General features: G+C 38.5%; 2 protein-coding genes across 10 annotated transcripts in view; one reads left to right on the top strand and one right to left on the bottom strand.

The window, feature by feature from the left end:
- The window catches only part of LOC106073521 (cell division control protein 42 homolog), a 47,575-nt gene that overhangs the window by 2,751 nt on the left and 27,280 nt on the right, over positions 1-17,544 (bottom strand). For all 9 annotated transcript variants that reach the window (XM_056023206.1, XM_056023214.1, XM_056023207.1 and 6 more), the window contains exon 3: positions 1,959-2,017. In XM_056023206.1, the coding sequence (XP_055879181.1) occupies positions 1,959-2,017 (59 nt within the window). The remainder of the gene's footprint in view (positions 1-1,958; positions 2,018-17,544) is intronic.
- LOC129925037 (uncharacterized) lies at positions 3,976-14,048 on the top strand. The gene is made up of 5 exons (XM_056023204.1): positions 3,976-5,596; positions 6,652-6,939; positions 8,618-8,851; positions 11,946-12,017; positions 13,497-14,048. Exons 1-5 carry the CDS (start codon positions 4,622-4,624, stop codon positions 13,785-13,787), a joined length of 1,860 nt encoding a protein of 619 aa, XP_055879179.1. The 5' UTR covers positions 3,976-4,621; the 3' UTR covers positions 13,788-14,048.

The following is a 17,544-nucleotide window of genomic DNA, read 5'->3' as shown; positions in this document are numbered from 1 at the left end:
TCTCCCCACACATTCACTTCTCATCTCCCACACCATCTCCCCCACTCATTCACTTCTCAAACACACCATCTCCCCCACACATTCATTTCTCAAACACACCATCTCCCCCACACATTCATTTCTCAAACACACCATCTCCCCCACACATTCATTTCTCAAACACACCATCTCCCCCACACATTCATTTCTCAAACACACCATCTCCCCCACACATTCACTTCTCAACTCCCCCACCATCTCCCCACACATTCACTTCTCAACTCCCCGACCATCTCCCCCACATATTCACTTCTCAACTCCCCCACCATCTCTCCCACACATTCACTTCTCAACTCCCCCACCATCTCCACCACACACTCACTTCTCAAACACACCATCTCCCCCACACATTCACTTCTCAAACACACCATCTCCCACACACATTCACTTCTCAAACACACCATCCCCCCCCCCCCCACATTCACGTCTCAAGCACATCATCTCCACCACATATTTGCTCAACTAATATGTAATTTATCCCACACATTTACTTAACAAACACACCATCTCCCTCAAACACACAACCTTTCCCCAAACATTCACCAACACACTTATTGTCTATACATTCACTAACCTACCCGTAACCTTGAACACATCATCTCCCCACACATTTACTCCTCAAAACACAACATATCCCCCCCACAGACACACATTTACTCTAACACGCTTTCTCACCCACACATTCACTCAAACACATCATCTCTCCCACACTTTCACCTTAAATCCACCATCTCCCCAAGACATGTACTCCTCACACGCAATCCCCATCACAAATTTCAAAACTCACATTGACCCCCCAAAAAAATCCCTCTACAAACACAATCACCAGGGCATCTTCTTCACCAAACTTCCGAAATCTCCTTCCTCCTAAGCACCTTGATTTTCTTCAATTCATGATCCTGACTTCTCAAACTTGAATCAAGTCATCTGACGCACTTTCTCTGCACCGACACTTCACTCATTTCTAGTAGATCTAGATCTAGACCAGTGTTTTCCAAATTTTTTACCTTTGTGTCCCTTTATAATTTTCGTAACGCTGATTACACTCGCCCCCTTCCCCCCCCCCCCCAAAAAAAAGGGATTTAATTTAAATAATAATAAATATATTATTTATTTATACACTAAATAATAATAATAAACGAATAATAAAATTATTCATAATAAAATAGAAATAAAAGTGATAGAAGGTGTTACGTGCGCATCGTAGTGTAAATGTGAAATAGTTTCTATTCCTCCATTTTAGTTCTCCTCCCTTTCAACACGCATGCGCACGATTCCACCTTTGCACTACGATGCGCACAGTAGGCTACAAATAACCTATATCTGGATCAACGAGAAGGTTGATATCGTTGGTTCTAACAGATCTTCATAATTTGGTTCCCTGGTTGTTAATTTAATTGGAGATGCGTTTGTTCATTTTTTCCCCCGAATTTCTAGAAATGCTGAAAAAAACAACTTAATATACGGTACATATACGGTTACACAAAGCAAGAACTTTTTCTAATGCATTTGCAACCAGAGTGATGTTAAAATTTACTTCTTATGTTTGTTTGTTTAAGAATCCGTCTGAAGCTAATTACACTTGCTCTTTTCCCGCAAGCTACAAACTTCTTGGCATGGATGTTGTGTTAATCGCCTAACCGAGATCTTAGCTATTCAATACTTTATATTAAAATCAGGGAAATATTTAGTCTTCAACGGTTTTAAAATACAATTTTTAAAAAATATTATGTTTTAAACGTATTAATATTTTATTCAGCCTAGTTAGTGAGGTGAAACGCGTACCCCCTTTAAACTCTTCCCGTACTCCCGGGGGGGGGGGGGGAGGGGGGGGGGAGGCCTAGCCATCTTGGGGAAACACTGATCTAGACTAAAAAAAAAACACTTCAGCAAATAAACAAGAAAAAACCCAAACTCACATATTCCTGTGTGTCTATTATCTGCATGTGAAGCTCACGGCCACATAGTTTCAATGAACCTGAAATGTAAAACAAATGCCATGGGTGGAAGGATTCATTTTCTGTTTGCATCTCTCTTTTAACAACTGCCATTGGTCAGCATACCCAGCTTTTTTTTTAGAATACCCAGCTTTTAATGTTCAGTTTACCTAGCTTTTTTTTTAGAATACCCAGCTTTTAATGTTCAGTTTACCCAGCTTTTTTTTTAGAATACCCAGCTTTTAATGTTCAGTTTACCTAGCTTTTTTTTTAGAATACCCAGCTTTTAATGTTCAGTTTACCCAGCTTTTTTTTTAGAATACCCAGCTTTTAATGTTCAGTTTACCCAGCTTTTTTTTTAGAATACCCAGCTTTTAATGTTCAGTTTACCCAGCTTTTTTTTTAGAATACCCAGCTTTTAATATTCAGTTTACCCAGCTTTTTTTTAGAATACCCAGCTTTTAATGTTCAGTTTACCCAGCTTTTTTTTTAGAATACCCAGCCTTTAATGTTCAGTTTACCAAGCTTTTTTTTTAGAATACCCAGCTTTTAATGTTCAGTTTACCCAGCTTTTTTTTTTAGAATACCCAGCTTTTAATGTTCAGTTTACCCAGCTTTTTTTTTAGAATACCCAGCTTTTAATGTTCAGTTTACCCAGCTTTTTTTTTTAGAATACCCAGCTTTTAATGTTTAGTTTACCCAGCTTTTTTTTTTTTAGAATACCCAGCTTTTAATGTTTAGTTTACCCAGCTTTTTGTTTTTTTAGAATACCCAGCTTTTAATGTTCAGTTTACCCAGATTTTTTTTTTTTTTTAGAATACCCAGCTTTTAATGTTCAGTTTACCCAGCTTTTTTTTTTAGAATACCCAGCTTTTAATGTTCAGTTTACCCAGCTTTTTTTTTTTTTTAGAATACCCAGCTTTTAATGTTCAGTTTACCCAGCTTTTTTTTTTTAGAATACCCAGCTTTTAATGTTCAGTTTACCCAGCTTTTACTGTATAGAAACAGAGTAGGCCTATACTTCACTTAGCCTTTGTGGTCAGTTACAAATCAATATGTAAAACTAGGTTATGGTAATTTTTAAATTATGAAATCGAACGAATCTAAACTTTTTTTAACATCAGGGCTATACAAATTTCAGACACAAATGTCATGGACCGAATCGTGTCGAAAAATCATCCTGTCTAATGGAACCAAGCCAAGGGGCGGACTGGCTATATGGGCTTTTGGGCAAACGTCCGGTGGGTCGGTGCCTAAATGGGCCAGCTGGACTGCCGAATGGGCCTCTTTAAATGTTAGTAAGTTCCGTAAACGTGATGGCCCTCGCTTTACTTTTTATAAAAAAAAAACATTACAGACTTCACTTTTAGCCACATATTCTAAAATGATGGATTCTCCTATATCCATATTACTGTGCTTCTGTTAGTTTTAATCCTCTATACACATTAAGAGATTAACAAACAACATAAGACCTATATTTTAATAGTCCTATTGAAGTCGAGTTTGTGTGAACACACTCGAGTGATTCTTAACCAGGACCGTCAGTTTAAAAATTAGTAAGTATTTCTTGATGTTATGAGGTAATATTTAAGCAGTTATAAAACAGTAATAAAGAATATAAGAGAGATGTAAAGCAAGTATTGCTGGGAAACTCGCATAAGAGAGGCAGTAAAAAAGGTGTATGATTTCCTCTCCAGCTGGGCATAAACGATTCCGAAATTTTGTTGAATCTCATGATAACTTTTACAACAAGCCACTTTAGACGACACAGAAACACTAACGCAAACCCACAAAGACACAGACTAAAGCCTAACCCGAAACGCTAAAATTCCTCATAAGACAAGCAAGTTGTGGTTTGTATGGAAATGTCAGGGCCGATTTTGACTCCAAGTCAGCCCCCTGACGCAGCCTATGTTGTTTCATGATGCACTAGGCCCTCACTAGGGGAAGAAAGTTCAAGGAAAAGCACTGTATCACTGGCCAAATATATTAACAAGGGACGGGCCTGTCATTTAAAGAGATTTTATTCAAGGCAAAAATACAGAGAGGAATAGAGAAAGACGGTCGATAGATCATGTGTGGCGCCCCAGCGGTTCAACTTACTATGGGGTAGATGAGTGTATTGAACTGTGCATGGAGATCGATATTCCAATTTTGTTTGTTCGTGTGTGTTTTGTGTTGTTGTTTTTTTTTTGTTTGTTGGTTTGTATTTTTGTTGGTGTGTTTTTTTTTCGTTTTTTTTTTGTCTGTGTTTGTTTGTGTGTGTGTGTGAGTCAGAGAGAGAGACAGAGACACGCTATTCATCTTTGATTTCTAGATAAGTTTAAGGATTTAAATAAACTGTTAATTCTGTGCATGGTGAACGAATGAATGGAAATTTCAGGGTCTATTAGTTGTTGAACGGATGTGTCATTCAAGAGTTATCTTTCTCTGCAGTGCACTCATGAAAACAAAACACACAATGTAAAATACATCTCAAATCTATGTAAGGTAAACTAAATATAATAATTATGCATCATTTGATAACACTCCAAAAATATTGATCTTAAAGTAGAGGGAACAAAATATATGCTAAGGAAATCTAAAATAATGCTAAACTATGTGTGATAGATTTATCTGAGTTCTACGTAGAAAAGGGGGCAAGAATGAGTGGCGACTTAAGTTCTAAATCCAGCCTCAGAATATCCAGTCAAATACTGCTGGATAGCCTAAAAGCTTTCAAAACGCCCAAAGGTCAGAGTTCAAATGTATTACCGCCCCAGCCAGATATGTCGTGCACGAACAATCCATCAATACCAGCACAGAGGGTAGTCAAACTCTTTGAAGAGGCCAGTCGCAAGGCGAGTGTGGCCGTTCTGCTTGAGTACATCATTGACAACCTGGACAGGTTTGCGGTGTCCCTGGGAACGGAGCTGACGCAACTGCTGCAGCAGCACAAAAGGATTCTTTACAGGTACAAAAACGAGGCAAGGACTGTGAACGACTTTATGGACTCCCAGGAGTTATGCTTCATGGCAGATCAGCTGCAGGAAGGGCAGTCAGCGACCGACGCCAGTAAAAAAATCTCGTTTTCTTTCTTCGACGAATTCGACGAATTCGATTTGGGTGAGGGTGAAGGAGAAGAAATGGACTACCACTTGCCAACGGCGTCGCCGCGGAAAGTGCGCGAATTCCCAAGCAGTTCTACCGTCACTTGTCGTCTGCCAGTGCTCAGAGAGCAAATTCTCAAAACACGGTCTGGAACATCCATCACGCCTCTGTCCGGTAAACCAAGCGGGTATTCGGCAGGGAAAGATAACGCTAATTCTACGACAGTGTTTGCCGAACCAGAAGACGATGGCCAATCAGAGGCAGCGGCTGAAAGCAATGATTACCGAAAAGACTTTAATCAGTCTGCTCGACCAATGTTTATGTCTCAATCCGAATCCTTCAAAATTACCCGAAATTCCTCGCTCGATGTTATTGAGTCAGCTGCCAAATTGTTGGTTGAGAATGAAGACAAGAAGAAAAAGAAGCTTCTCATTTTGCCCTTTAAGCTGAACACGAAACTTTTTGAGGCTATGCAGAAAGAGACGATCTTTCAAGACGCCGTGAGAAAGATGTGCAACATAATTGGCCAGGTAAGTGACAGTGAGAGATGTAAAAATAAATAAACAATCACTTAGTATATTATTTCAAGTTGGCGTTACAAGGGGAAAAAAGGTATTGACTAAAAATATATTTCTAAAGGTCAGTGTTTCAAAATCTGTGATTTTTTAAAGGCTTGGGTGTTTCACAGACTGTCAAGTTTGAAAGACTTGGGTGTTTCACAGACTGTCAAGTTTGAAAGCGTTTCACAGACTGTCAAATTTGACTGTCAAGTTGGAAAGGTCGAGTGTTTCACAGACTGTCAAGTTGGAAAGACCCGAGTGTTTCACAGACTGTCAAGTTGGAAAGACCCGAGTGTTTCACAGGCTGTAATGTTTTAATCATTATAAAGTTTCAAATTGCAATGGCTGAAAGACTGTAGACAAGTTTCAAAGACTGTTTCAAAAACTGTATAGTTACAAAGAATAACTGAAAGACTGCTTCAAAAACTGTATAGTTACAAAGAATAACCCAAAGACTGTTTCAAAAACTGTATAGTTACAAAGAATAACTCAAAGACTGTTTCAAAAACTGTATAGTTACAAAGAATAACTCAAAGACGGTAAAGTGATAAAGAAGTGATGTCTGTAAGATTGAAAACAAAACAATTGTATAGTAATTAGCAAAACGACAAAATTAAAACTGGGGTACAAAGAGATGTGTGTTGTTACTTGATCTCAAGACATTCTTCTATTCTAAAAAAAAAAATCTTTGCATTTAGAGTAAACCTGAATAGGTCAAGCACCCTAGCACATAAACGAAATTTACAAATAAAGATACCTTTTAAATTTGTACAAATGCATGACCGAAAACTTGCTATTTGTTGATTTTCCTCCATTCAGAAAATGGTCACATGATGATCAGCAATGTTAGCACTAGTAAATATGTTGGCTGGATAACACAAAAGATTGGGCCAGCCTCTCTCTAAATATCCTGCTAGCTTCTGACCGGGAATAGTGGAGGGATTTGGTTACTCGAACTGTCAAAGCAGCCCTGCGACGAAAGTCAAGGAACAGATGATGAGAAATGTGTTCATTATTTATTACAGCTGACAGAGTCGTCTCGAATCATCTTCAAGAAATTCATCAGCGACCCTTCCGCTTTGGAATTGGTTCAAAAGTGCATTCAGCATGACACAATTGAAGGAGAGTTCGTGAGCCTGATGGAAGAGTTCAGGGAAGTGACCGAGTTCAGAATGTTCACCACTCCGGAACAGCAGAAGGAGAGGCTCCAGTACATGGAGGATGCGTCACGGCGGGACAAAGTCAACAAGAAGATACTGAACAGGCTGAACAGGGAACTACAGAAGATGTGTAACATCCAAGAAGATAAAGAGGTATGATTCTTAGTTAAGTGATGCCCAAGCTACGGCCTACGGGCTATATCCGGCACGTGGCTTGGAACTATCTGGCCCCCGGAGAGGTTCAGTTACACTGGACTCGATCATATTTTTGCTCCGATGTGGCCTTGACACGCGTGGCTGAAATTTCCGTAGCCCTTCGACGATAAGAGTTGGGCAGACCGGTTATATAATTTTTAACAAGACATCATTAGTGACGTTTATTAGACAGTTTCTTTTTAATTTTGGGATCTATGGGCGCCTCTGATTCCACCCAGCTCTAAAGGTTACCTGTCATTAGTTGAGGAAAAGTAAAAGACAGTCGGCCGTTGTGCTCTATAGATCGCGTGGCCTAAAAAAGGAACTTTACTTTTTACTTTATTATCATTGGCCACCTTCAGTTGCAAGACGACTCTGGCTCTTGTCGTAGAGCATTTCTGGTCGTGCTTAAAAAGCTAAATTTTAGAGAGGCGTTTTGGTCCGCATACATGTGTCAAAATAGAGCCTGGTTAGTGCATTGGAGCCTTTTCGGTTCGCTTTTTTTTTTGTTGTTGTCTGAGAACATCGCTGCTTAGCAGTTTATAGATTGTCTCTCTACAGCTTCTCTCCGTATGTTTCGGTCTAAAGCTATTTCTTCCCAAGAATTTCTATCTATGTCCACCACTTTAATAAGCTCCATTTTGATTACATCTACATAGCTAGGTTGGGGAGGGCCCATAAAGGTGGTTCATATTTAACAAAACAAGTGCTATTTCTTCTATGATTTTTGGGATATCAAGATTTAGTACACATTTTCAGACAGCCTGCGTTCGTCGACAACGCTGATAGCAAGATCCCACAAATTTCCGACTGAATGTCTTCTTCTACAATCACACACATCAAAACTCTCTCAACAAATTTCCAACAGGATTTTTTCTTCCATAATCCTTGACTGCAATATTTGTTTTTCGCATTCCATTGAAATAAGAAAAGAATCTAAGGCAACTTTCACTGCTAATAACCCGACAACTTAAGTGAAACTGGACTATCTTTCGGACTGACTTAAGCAACATAAAATATCCTTCAGTTTACTGGAACTGAGCTTCTGCATCTTTTTCTCAAAACTGTGGGTAGAAAATGATTTCATTGACCGGCCAAAGTTTAAGACATATTGTACATTTTTAAAGGCAGATAATTTTGTTCCTAGTTTATTTAATTTATCGCATTATTTGTTTCGTTCAGGCCAAGAAAAGAAAAACAAAAAGGAGGGGGGGGTGGAAGTTTGTTCAACGTTGCTTTTCCGTTCCCAGCTTACTTACTTATAAAGAGTATTTGTATCTAAGTCAGTAGTACACGGTGATATGCTTTCAAACGGTCCCAGAAATAGTGTATAAGTTACAAATCCAATGACTTAATTTTAAAAAAATTCTATATGCAAATATTTAAAATCTAAATAAATAACCACGTAATTGTAATTAAATCTATTTTTTTATAGTGAAAAAGTGCGAAATAAAAGATCTATAGCGTACGTGAACAATCATCTATAACTTAATATGGTTGTTATTTTCGTAAAGACGATGATCATTTAAATTAAATCACCAGTGTTAAACTAAGCAACTCAACTCTTACAAACTAAAACCCATAAGCTCAAGCCTATTAAATATTAATTCAATGCTTTCGCGTTCAACTCACGCAGTATGTTAAGAAAATCACTTTGCTGGAGCACCTTCAGATGGACACCATTCAAATAGAGAAGTTTTCAGGGGAAGCAATCAGGCGCCACCTGGCGGAAAGTGAGAAGCAGAAGATGACCGAGGAAAAACAGCTGGACGAGAAGACGATGGACCTGAGGCAGGAAATAGTCGAACTTATGGAAATCACGGAGAGCACTGTTATCAAGAACAAAGAATTGGAAAATGAACTACGCAGTGTAAGTACTGAACATGGGAGGCGGGGTGGCTAAGTGGTAAAGGCCTTGGAGGAAATTCCAGATAATGGTAGGGCAGCCCGGTTACATAATTTTTAACAAAACATCATTAGTGACGCTTATTATCATTGGCGGAGCCCTGGTGGCTCAGTGGTAAAGCACTTGGCTTTCGAGCCGGGGGTCCAGGGTTCGAATCCTGGTGAAGACTGGGATTTTTAATTTCGTGATATTTGGGGCGCCTCTGAGCCCTCGGGTGTCTGACAATAGTTGGGGAAAAGTGAAGGCTGTTCGTCGTTGTGCTGGCCATATGACACCCTCTTGGGTGCGTCACAGAATTAGATGACCTTTACATCATCTGCCCTATAGATCGCAAGGTCTGAAAAGGGAACTTTTCAGTTATGAAAAAAATCCATTTTTAAATTGTAAATTGTTAAATTGTGAGTTGTAAATTGTTCAATTATTAATTTAAACTAAATAAGTTTTGAATTGTGAATTGTTAAGGGGTTAATTGTAAATTGCTAAGTTTTTAATTGAACATTGTTAAGTTGCCATACTGTAAATTAAAAAGTTGTGAATTGAAAATATTTAAGTCGTGAAAAGAGTGTAGATTCTAGAGTTGGAAAGTTTTCAATTTTGTTTCGGAATTAATTGAAAGATAATATTTTTTTTTAAATCTCAAAACTCAAGGCCTAGTATCTAAACAGGCCCGGACTCTGAAATGCTTAAGTCGTGACTTTGCTGTCTATGTGTCTACTGTCGAGGTGTCTACTGTCTAAGTATCTGCAGTCTAGGTGTTTACTGTCTATGTGTTTGCAGTCTAGATGGTTGTTGGTGTAGGTATTTGCTATGTGTTTGCTGTGTAGGTTTCTTTTGTCTAGGTGTCCATGTGTTTTCTAAGTGTTTAGGTGTTGCTGCCTAGTTGTTTATTGCCTAGTTGTTTACTGTCAAGGCGTTTGCTGCCTAGTTGTTTACTGTCAATGCGTTTGCTGCCTAGTTGTTTACTGTTAATGTGTTTGCTGCCTAGTTGTTTACTGTCAAGGCGTTTGCTGCCTAGTTGTTTACTGTCAAGGCGTTTGCTGCCTAGTTGTTTACTGTCAAGGCGTTTGCTGCCTAGTTGTTTACTGTCAAGGCGTTTGCTGTCTAGTTGTTTACTGTCAAGGCGTTTGCTGCCTAGTTGTTTACTGTCAAGGCGTTTGCTGCCTAGTTGTTTACTGTCAATGTGTTTGCTGCCTAGTTGTTTACTGTCAAGGCGTTTGCTGCTAAGTTGTTTACTGTCAATGTGTTTGTTGTCAAGGTGTTTGATGCCTAGTTGTTTACTGTCAATGTGTTTGTTGTCAAGGCGTTTGCTGCTAAGTTGTTTACTGTCAATAGGTTTGTTGTCAAGGTGTTTGATGCCTAGTTGTTTACTGTCAATGTGTTTGTTGTCAAGGTGTTTGATGCCTAGTTGTTTACTGTCAATGTGTTTGTTGTCAAGGTGTTTGATGCCTAGTTGTTTACTGTCAAGGTGTTTGTTGTCAAGGTGTTTGATGCCTAGTTGTTTACTGTCAATGTGTTTGTTGTCAAGGCGTTTGCTGCTAAGTTGTTTACTGTCAATGTGTTTGTTGTCAAGGCGTTTGCTGCTAAGTTGTTTACTGTCAAGGTGTTTGTTGTCAAGGTGTTTGCTTGTCTAGCTGTTTGCTGTCAGCTCCCCGAGCGTGACCAAAATCAATTTTCTGTATTACGAGCAGCTGAAGAATAGCACTGAGCTTATTGTACGTAACGCTTTGAAAAACAAAAAAAAAGAAGAAATCTTTGGATGTTTCTTATAATAAAAATAAATGGAAATGTGGTCATACTCGCTCCTTAGATTCGCCTGGTTTTGACCGAGTCAAGCCAATGGCTGTGGTTTGACACAACTTTCCCTGCGTTTTTTTGTTTTTGTTTTTGATTTTTAATTTATCATTTAAATAAATCCTCTTTCCTTTTCCCTTTTCACAACATGTTGCATGCCAAAAGGGAAGCCCTTAGCTGTCTTGGTTTTTTTAATTGTGCTACCGGAACTATTGGTTGTATTTCTTGGGAAAAAATTAAAGCGATGTCCAACAGTCTCAAAATTCTGTGATTGCACACCTCACACACACCCAAACTCCAGGGTTGCTTTATATGTAGGTGGAAAAATTATCAAAACCTTTTGCAAAAATTGCAATATTTTTCTCTATAGCCACGTAGCTTTAAATAAAACAAGAAAAAAATAAATAAAACCATTATCAAAGGGAGATTATTCTTCTATTTAAATGATGTTAACAGTTATTTTGGTAAGCGTTCCTGGATGAAAAAAAAAATTGAGGTCCAAATACTAGAAACAAAATCTTTTCTACAACTTAAACAGCAATTTTGATGTTGCTCTTAAAAATTAACGAATGTTGCATTTAAAATATTTATATATAAAAATAAAGGTTTATAATATTCTAATGAAAGGTCTATAGATGTCGACCTAGAAGAAAATGCGCAAGATGTTCCAGAACATTAATGTATTAGACTTCCGAATAATACAATGCATACGTGCAGATAGGGCCTATATACAAGAATTTGCATAATTTGTTCAATATAAGCCAAATTTTAATTTATTTCTTTTTATACTTTGAAAAATTATACCGATCAAATTAGAGTTTTCCAGTTTGGCCAACGAGGAAATAATTATTTTCCCAACAATAAACATCAACTGTCAGATTTCTAGGTAAATCCTTGGAGCCGTTTTCGAGATCCGTGTCTAGCCAGGTTTCTCATTTTCTAGCCCAGGTTTTAGGTTTTAGTTTCCACGAAAGTTGGAGTTGTAATTATTAACTCTTTCTCTCCTAATCGACGATACCATCGTTGATTATGACTTAATTAAATTAATGTTTACTTTTTTAAACTTGACTTTGAATTATGTAAAAAGAGCATGCTATTCCCTTTAATTCTAGACCAAATACAACATTTTTTGATAACAAACAACGAAGCTATGGAAGCCCAATCATAACAGGGTAGTGAAATAATAATGAGCAAAATAATACGGAGAGAAAGAGTTAAACCCTGCGAATCTATGATTGATTTGGTTGCTTTTCTTATCTCTCAACAGGAGAAGTATAAAATGGAGAACGAATTGGATGCATGCATAAGAAAATACGACGAGGAAATGATTCGTAAAATGGTAATTGTGGATTCAATGTTTTGTAAACATTAATGAGAGTCATACATCAACTCAGTTATAGGGGCCACCATCAAGTTTGTTTTTCTTTAAAGCGATTCGATTAAAATTAAACAACAGAAATGAAACCGAAACAAGAAAAATAAAACAAAACAAATAAAGCTTATTTAATGGGAAGAGCTCCACAATTAAAACCATATTTCTCAATAGTGTAAGATGTTTCCCTTTTTCGATATCAAACAGAATAATTAATAATAACTACGATATTTAATTGTTAATTTTTTTATTGATTCGTGGTTTGTTAGAGTGAATAATTATGTAAAGATTCAACATGATACGAGAATGGAAAGAGTGAAAAACAACGTGTTCCAAAAGTGTACCAGACACAGACAGACAGACCGACAGACAGAGTGAGCTGATATAAGCTTTGTAAAAAAACACAATTAATTTACCTTTTAGTTTGTATTGATTTGTAGCTACCGCTTACTATGTAATGAGCATTATTAGTAAATGAATAAAGTATAATACTTGGAGACGGAAATCTCTAAATGTGAAAAACAAATATTTACAGATTAATTAATTAATAGACATTAACAGGCGCTGTGGCTGAGCGGTAAAGCGCTTGGCTTCCAAACCGGGGTCCGGAGTTAGAATTCTGGTGTAGAATGGAATTTTTAGTCTTCTGGCACCTCTGAGCCCACTCAGCTCTAATGGGTACCTGACATTAGTTGGTGAAAAGTAAAGGCGGTTGGTCGTAGTGCTGTCCACATGACACACTCGCTAACCGTAGGCCACAGAAACAGATGCCCTTTACATCATCTGCCCTATAGACCACAACGTCTGAAAGGAGAACTTGACTTTTTTTTTTTTTTGCTGCTAAATTCCCTGTTCAGACCTGAGACAAAGTATTGCCTCTGCCACCTATCGAGAGTGTCAGAATCGATGGGAGGCTGAGACTCACAACAAACTCAGGCAGATTGTGGCGGATGTCAGGTGGCGGCCCACATTTAGGTGTCTGACAAGGCGTGGTAGCACGACCATGTCCAGACTTAGGATTGGACACACCTACATCTCACTTTGTGAGTACTGTGACTTTCGCCTCACGGTGGATCATATCCTCATTGATTGCCCAAGATACCAGGATGTTAGGGAAAATTTTTTTAGAGCGCACAACTTAAAAACACTATTCAACAATGTCGACCCAGGGAAGATACTGGGCTTTGTCCGGGAGGTGGGGTTTACTACGAAGATCTGATTTTTGAAATTGTGACCCTATAATATTTACATAAGATTTTTACTAATTATTAAATTTTTACTACCTTTACTATTTTAACTGTGAATAAAACTTTTTTTTTTTTTTTAATGATCTAACTGTATGGAATTTAGCTTTTGTAAAGGAGAGTAACCCTTGAAGGATTACGGGCACGACATGGCCTAAATTGTGCCAAAAACTCAAAACTCATACTCTCTCTCTCTCTCTAGGAAATGTACGAATATATTGAAATGAACTACAAGGATGAGAAAGCTCAGCTTGCAGAACTGGAGGAATATTTCGCAGATCTGGAGAAAGAGTACATGTTTATCATGGAGGAGAGACGAGCCGCCAGGAACGCGGTGCAGATTATGAGGCGCACTTTCAGGGGCACCGCCACTGCCGTGAGGCTGATCCAAGCCTTCTACAGGTCATTTAAAGTCCGAAAAGCCATCCAAGCAGAAGCCAAGCGGAGAGCCAAGGCGGCAAAGAGGATGGCAGCCGCAGCCAAAAACAACTGATAGATTCAAGAATGCGATTGGTTAGGCAGACACCGTTCGTCCAATGAAAAGACTACTACCACACAGGCTATCTACATCAGTATTTATTAGCTCATCAAGAAATAAACAAATAATGTAAGGAATATGGATCATCTTCCTAAAGCCTTAGCTTTTTTTTTTAAATCGTAAATATTTCAATTTGTAATGAAAAGGAATACGCTTTTCGTGCTGCCAACTATGTATATTTATTCAACAAAATTAAAATCAAATGAATACTTAAAATAGACGTCTAAAGAAAGTCCTTTTTACAAAAATGTCTTTAGATATATCAGATCTGCAACAGCTTGGGGTTAGGGCGTGGAGACGAAAGGCCAAGGAGAGATCTGAATGGAGGGATGTGTTGAAGGCCAGAACCCATTATGGGATGTAGCGCCACTGGGATCTAGGGATGGATGTCCTTAGATAAATAAATGAACAAACGTGACAATGATTCAAAAGATATTCTGAAGTTTTGTTTTTATATATTTTTTTGCGGGAATAGACGCTGTTAGTTTTGTGTGGTTTGTCTGTCCGTCCGTCCATCCGTCCCGGTTAGATCTTGTAAACAAGAAAAGATATTGAAAATCTGAAATCATGATACTTTAGACCATTCAAAGTTCAGAAGCAACGGCTACTTTTTTTCTTTTCTTACAGAGAACCTTTTAATTTTTAAAATCAATTATGCAAGAATTTTTTTTCTTGTTTGTGACACGTAGATCTAGTAAGATTACCCTACTGTTGGTAGAAACTAATAGCTCAAATGTTTTGGTAAATAGACTAACCAGCTTTATGCTTAGAACAAAAAACAGAACAACAGTTCTGGTCGACTATTTGAGCCTTTATGCTTCGGTGAGACGCTAGTCTTGAGTGGATAATTGGTAACAGTTGAATAATACATAGTACAATAAATCAAGTACATATTGTCGCTGGAGATATAATATTTGATATTTTGTGTGGGGGGGGGGGTTTTGGCACATCGACTGGAGATACAAGAATTGGTGGAGAACCAATGGAAATGCTCTTTCTCAAATACTATTTCTATTTGTTTGTTTTTTTGCCTTGAATGAAAACCTCTAATGAAGTCTGCAACTCGTATACAGAATGTCCCAACAATCCTTTAGTCAAATCAAGATGTCAAAGGAATAGAAGTAAATTGTTATAAAACAAGACATATTTTTTTTAATGCATCATTTCGAACCAGTTTACATTGGAATACATCTCTCATCTCATCTCATCTCATCTCGTCTCGTCTCGTCTCATCTCATCTCGTCTCGTCTCGTCTCGTCTCGTCTCATCTCATCTCATCTCATCTCATTTCATCTCATCTCGTCTCATCTGTCCATTCACTTTCATCGTACCGGTGTTGTGACAGTTCGTGTTACCAAATCCCTCCAACTTTTCCACAATAATAAATTGAGGGAGATATCTGGAAGTAGGTATCCGTGTGATGCTTTTTGAAAAGCTTTTTTTTTTTTAAAAAATAACTGCAAAGTTTTAAATTCAAACTGAGGTATCGATGATGGAGGGTCGACGAGTTATCCAGTGAGCTATTCGAGTACTCATAAAAACAGAAGGTTTTAAAGTCTAAAAAAATCTATAATTTAAAAATGTGTAGCGAACGATCAAATTCTCAACACAAGGCATATCCCCCCCCCCCTTAGCTTAGTATATTTCTATAAAACTCGAGGTATTTTTTTTTCCAAATTGTCATATCTGTACAACAAGAGGGGGGGGGGAGAGGAGGTGTGGGGGTCCATTTTACTATAGCAATACTTCTTCGTTGTTTTTCCAGATGGGGGGGGGGGGGTGAAACCGTTCCTGGAGGAGGGGGGGGGAAGGATTCAGGTGATGAAATCCCATGGTACTCTGACCTTAAGGTCCTGTGGTGACTTTTAACACGTAAACGGTAAAGGCGTGGGTTCAAACTTGTTAACTAATGAAAAGAAGGGGTGGGGGCGTGCTAAAGAGTAAGGGGGAAAAGGCATACGAAAAAAGAGTTCAAAAGGTACTTTCCCCTCCAATCAAACAATGTGGCGAGGACTAGTCCAAGTATAAACACTTCTTCCTACTACCATTGTTACAAAATGTTAGAGAGGGGCGGGGAGTGGTCTGTAACAACCACATCCTTCAGACGCCGCCAATATTTATTTAAAGGACTGACATGTTTGACCGAGGTACCGTTCAACTATTGCGTGAGTTATATATAGATTTACCACTTTTTTTTTCTCGTTGTTTTTGGTCCATTGTGTGCACTATGAGCGTGCCAGTCTGGTGTCTGCCCACTTCGTGAATGACTAACAACATAAATACTTGAGTGACGAAACAAAAAGATCGTGTGGTTATTGAAAGTAGGCCTCGGTTGAAGACCCAGACATAGGCCTCAGTTACAGACCCAAACATATGCCTCAATTTAAGACCTATACATGGGGCTCAATTTCAGACACAGACATAAAGACACAGACATAGACCTCAGTCAAAGACCTAGATATAGGCCTCGGTTGAAGACCCAGACATAGGCCTCAGTTACAGACCCAAACATATGCCTCAATTTAAGACCTATACATGGGGCTCAATTTCAGACACAGACATAAAGACACAGACATAAAGACACAGACATAGACCTCAGTCAAAGACACAGATATAGGCCTCGGTTGAAGACCCAGACATAGACTTCAGTTAAAGACCCAGACATATGCCTTAAAGACCTAGACATGGGGCTCAGTTATAAAGACACAGACATAGACCTCAGTCAAATACCCAGATATAGGCCTCGGTTGAAGACCCAGACATAGACCTCGGTTGAAGACCCAGACATAGGCCTCGGTTGAAGACCCAGACATGGGCCCCAGTTAAAGACCCATACATATGCCTCAGTTAAAGATCCAAACGTATGTCTCAATTAAAGACCTAGACACGGGGCTCAGTTAAAGACACGGACATATACCTCAGTCAAAGACCCAGATATAGGCCTCAGTCAAAGACACAGTGAAAGACCAGACATAGGCCTCAGTTAAAGACCCAGACATATGCCTCAATTAAAGACCTAGACAAGGATTTCAGTTAAACACTCGGACATAAGCCTCAGTTGAAGACACGAACATATGTCTCAGTTAGAAAACTTGACATATGCCTCAGTTAAAGACCCAGACATGAACCTCAGTTTAAGACCCAGGAATGAACACTTTGATTGCAATTACAGCCAAATTTACCTTAACATAGATTACAAGTAATTATCGGTACAGTTTAATCAGAGATACATAATATATAGATCTCTGTGTTTTATACGCTTAAAGAGGAAGTGAATTGGTAGAAAAGTTTGAAGACACTTGACAGAACAAAAACACTCTAGAGATTCAAGTGTATCACAAGGCAAATCTAAATAATAAAGGATCGACAATCTATGGGCAACGGGTAACGCTAGTTGATTTGTTCCCAGGCTTTATATTGTTTATTATGACCAGAACATCCCCGCTTTTTCTTTTCTGAAATGTCAATAAACGGGCCACATTTTAACGACCCCCCTAACAAGTTTTTTAAACCCGTGAATTAGTGTATCTGTTACAATAAAATTAAACGACCGGCTCTCATTTTCTCTCTCGAACCCCCATTCAGTTCTTTTCACTGTTCGCATCTCTAGCATAGACTTTTGGCTTGATTTGGAACGACCCGATTCATAACACCCCCAAACAAAACACGCACGCACAATGCTTTTGGCCCATGAATTCTAGAATCACTTTAA

The sequence above is a fragment of the Biomphalaria glabrata genome, chromosome 3 (genome assembly GCF_947242115.1).
Source record: "Biomphalaria glabrata chromosome 3, xgBioGlab47.1, whole genome shotgun sequence".
NCBI lineage: Eukaryota > Metazoa > Mollusca > Gastropoda > Planorbidae > Biomphalaria > Biomphalaria glabrata.
Note: the sequence above shows the minus strand (reverse complement) of the source record. Positions and strands in the feature narration are given on the sequence as shown.

What these genes read in the sequence shown, in the direction of transcription:
- LOC129925037 (XM_056023204.1), top strand. Translation starts at nt 4,622, where the DNA reads ATGAGTGGCGACTTAAGTTCTAAATCCAGCCTCAGAATATCCAGTCAA. An exon ending in ACATCCAAGAAGATAAAGAG is followed by an intron (nt 6,940 to 8,617) that starts GTATGATTCTTA and finishes CAACTCACGCAG; the next exon opens with TATGTTAAGAAAATCACTTT. An exon ending in TGGAAAATGAACTACGCAGT is followed by an intron (nt 8,852 to 11,945) that starts GTAAGTACTGAA and finishes ATCTCTCAACAG; the next exon opens with GAGAAGTATAAAATGGAGAA.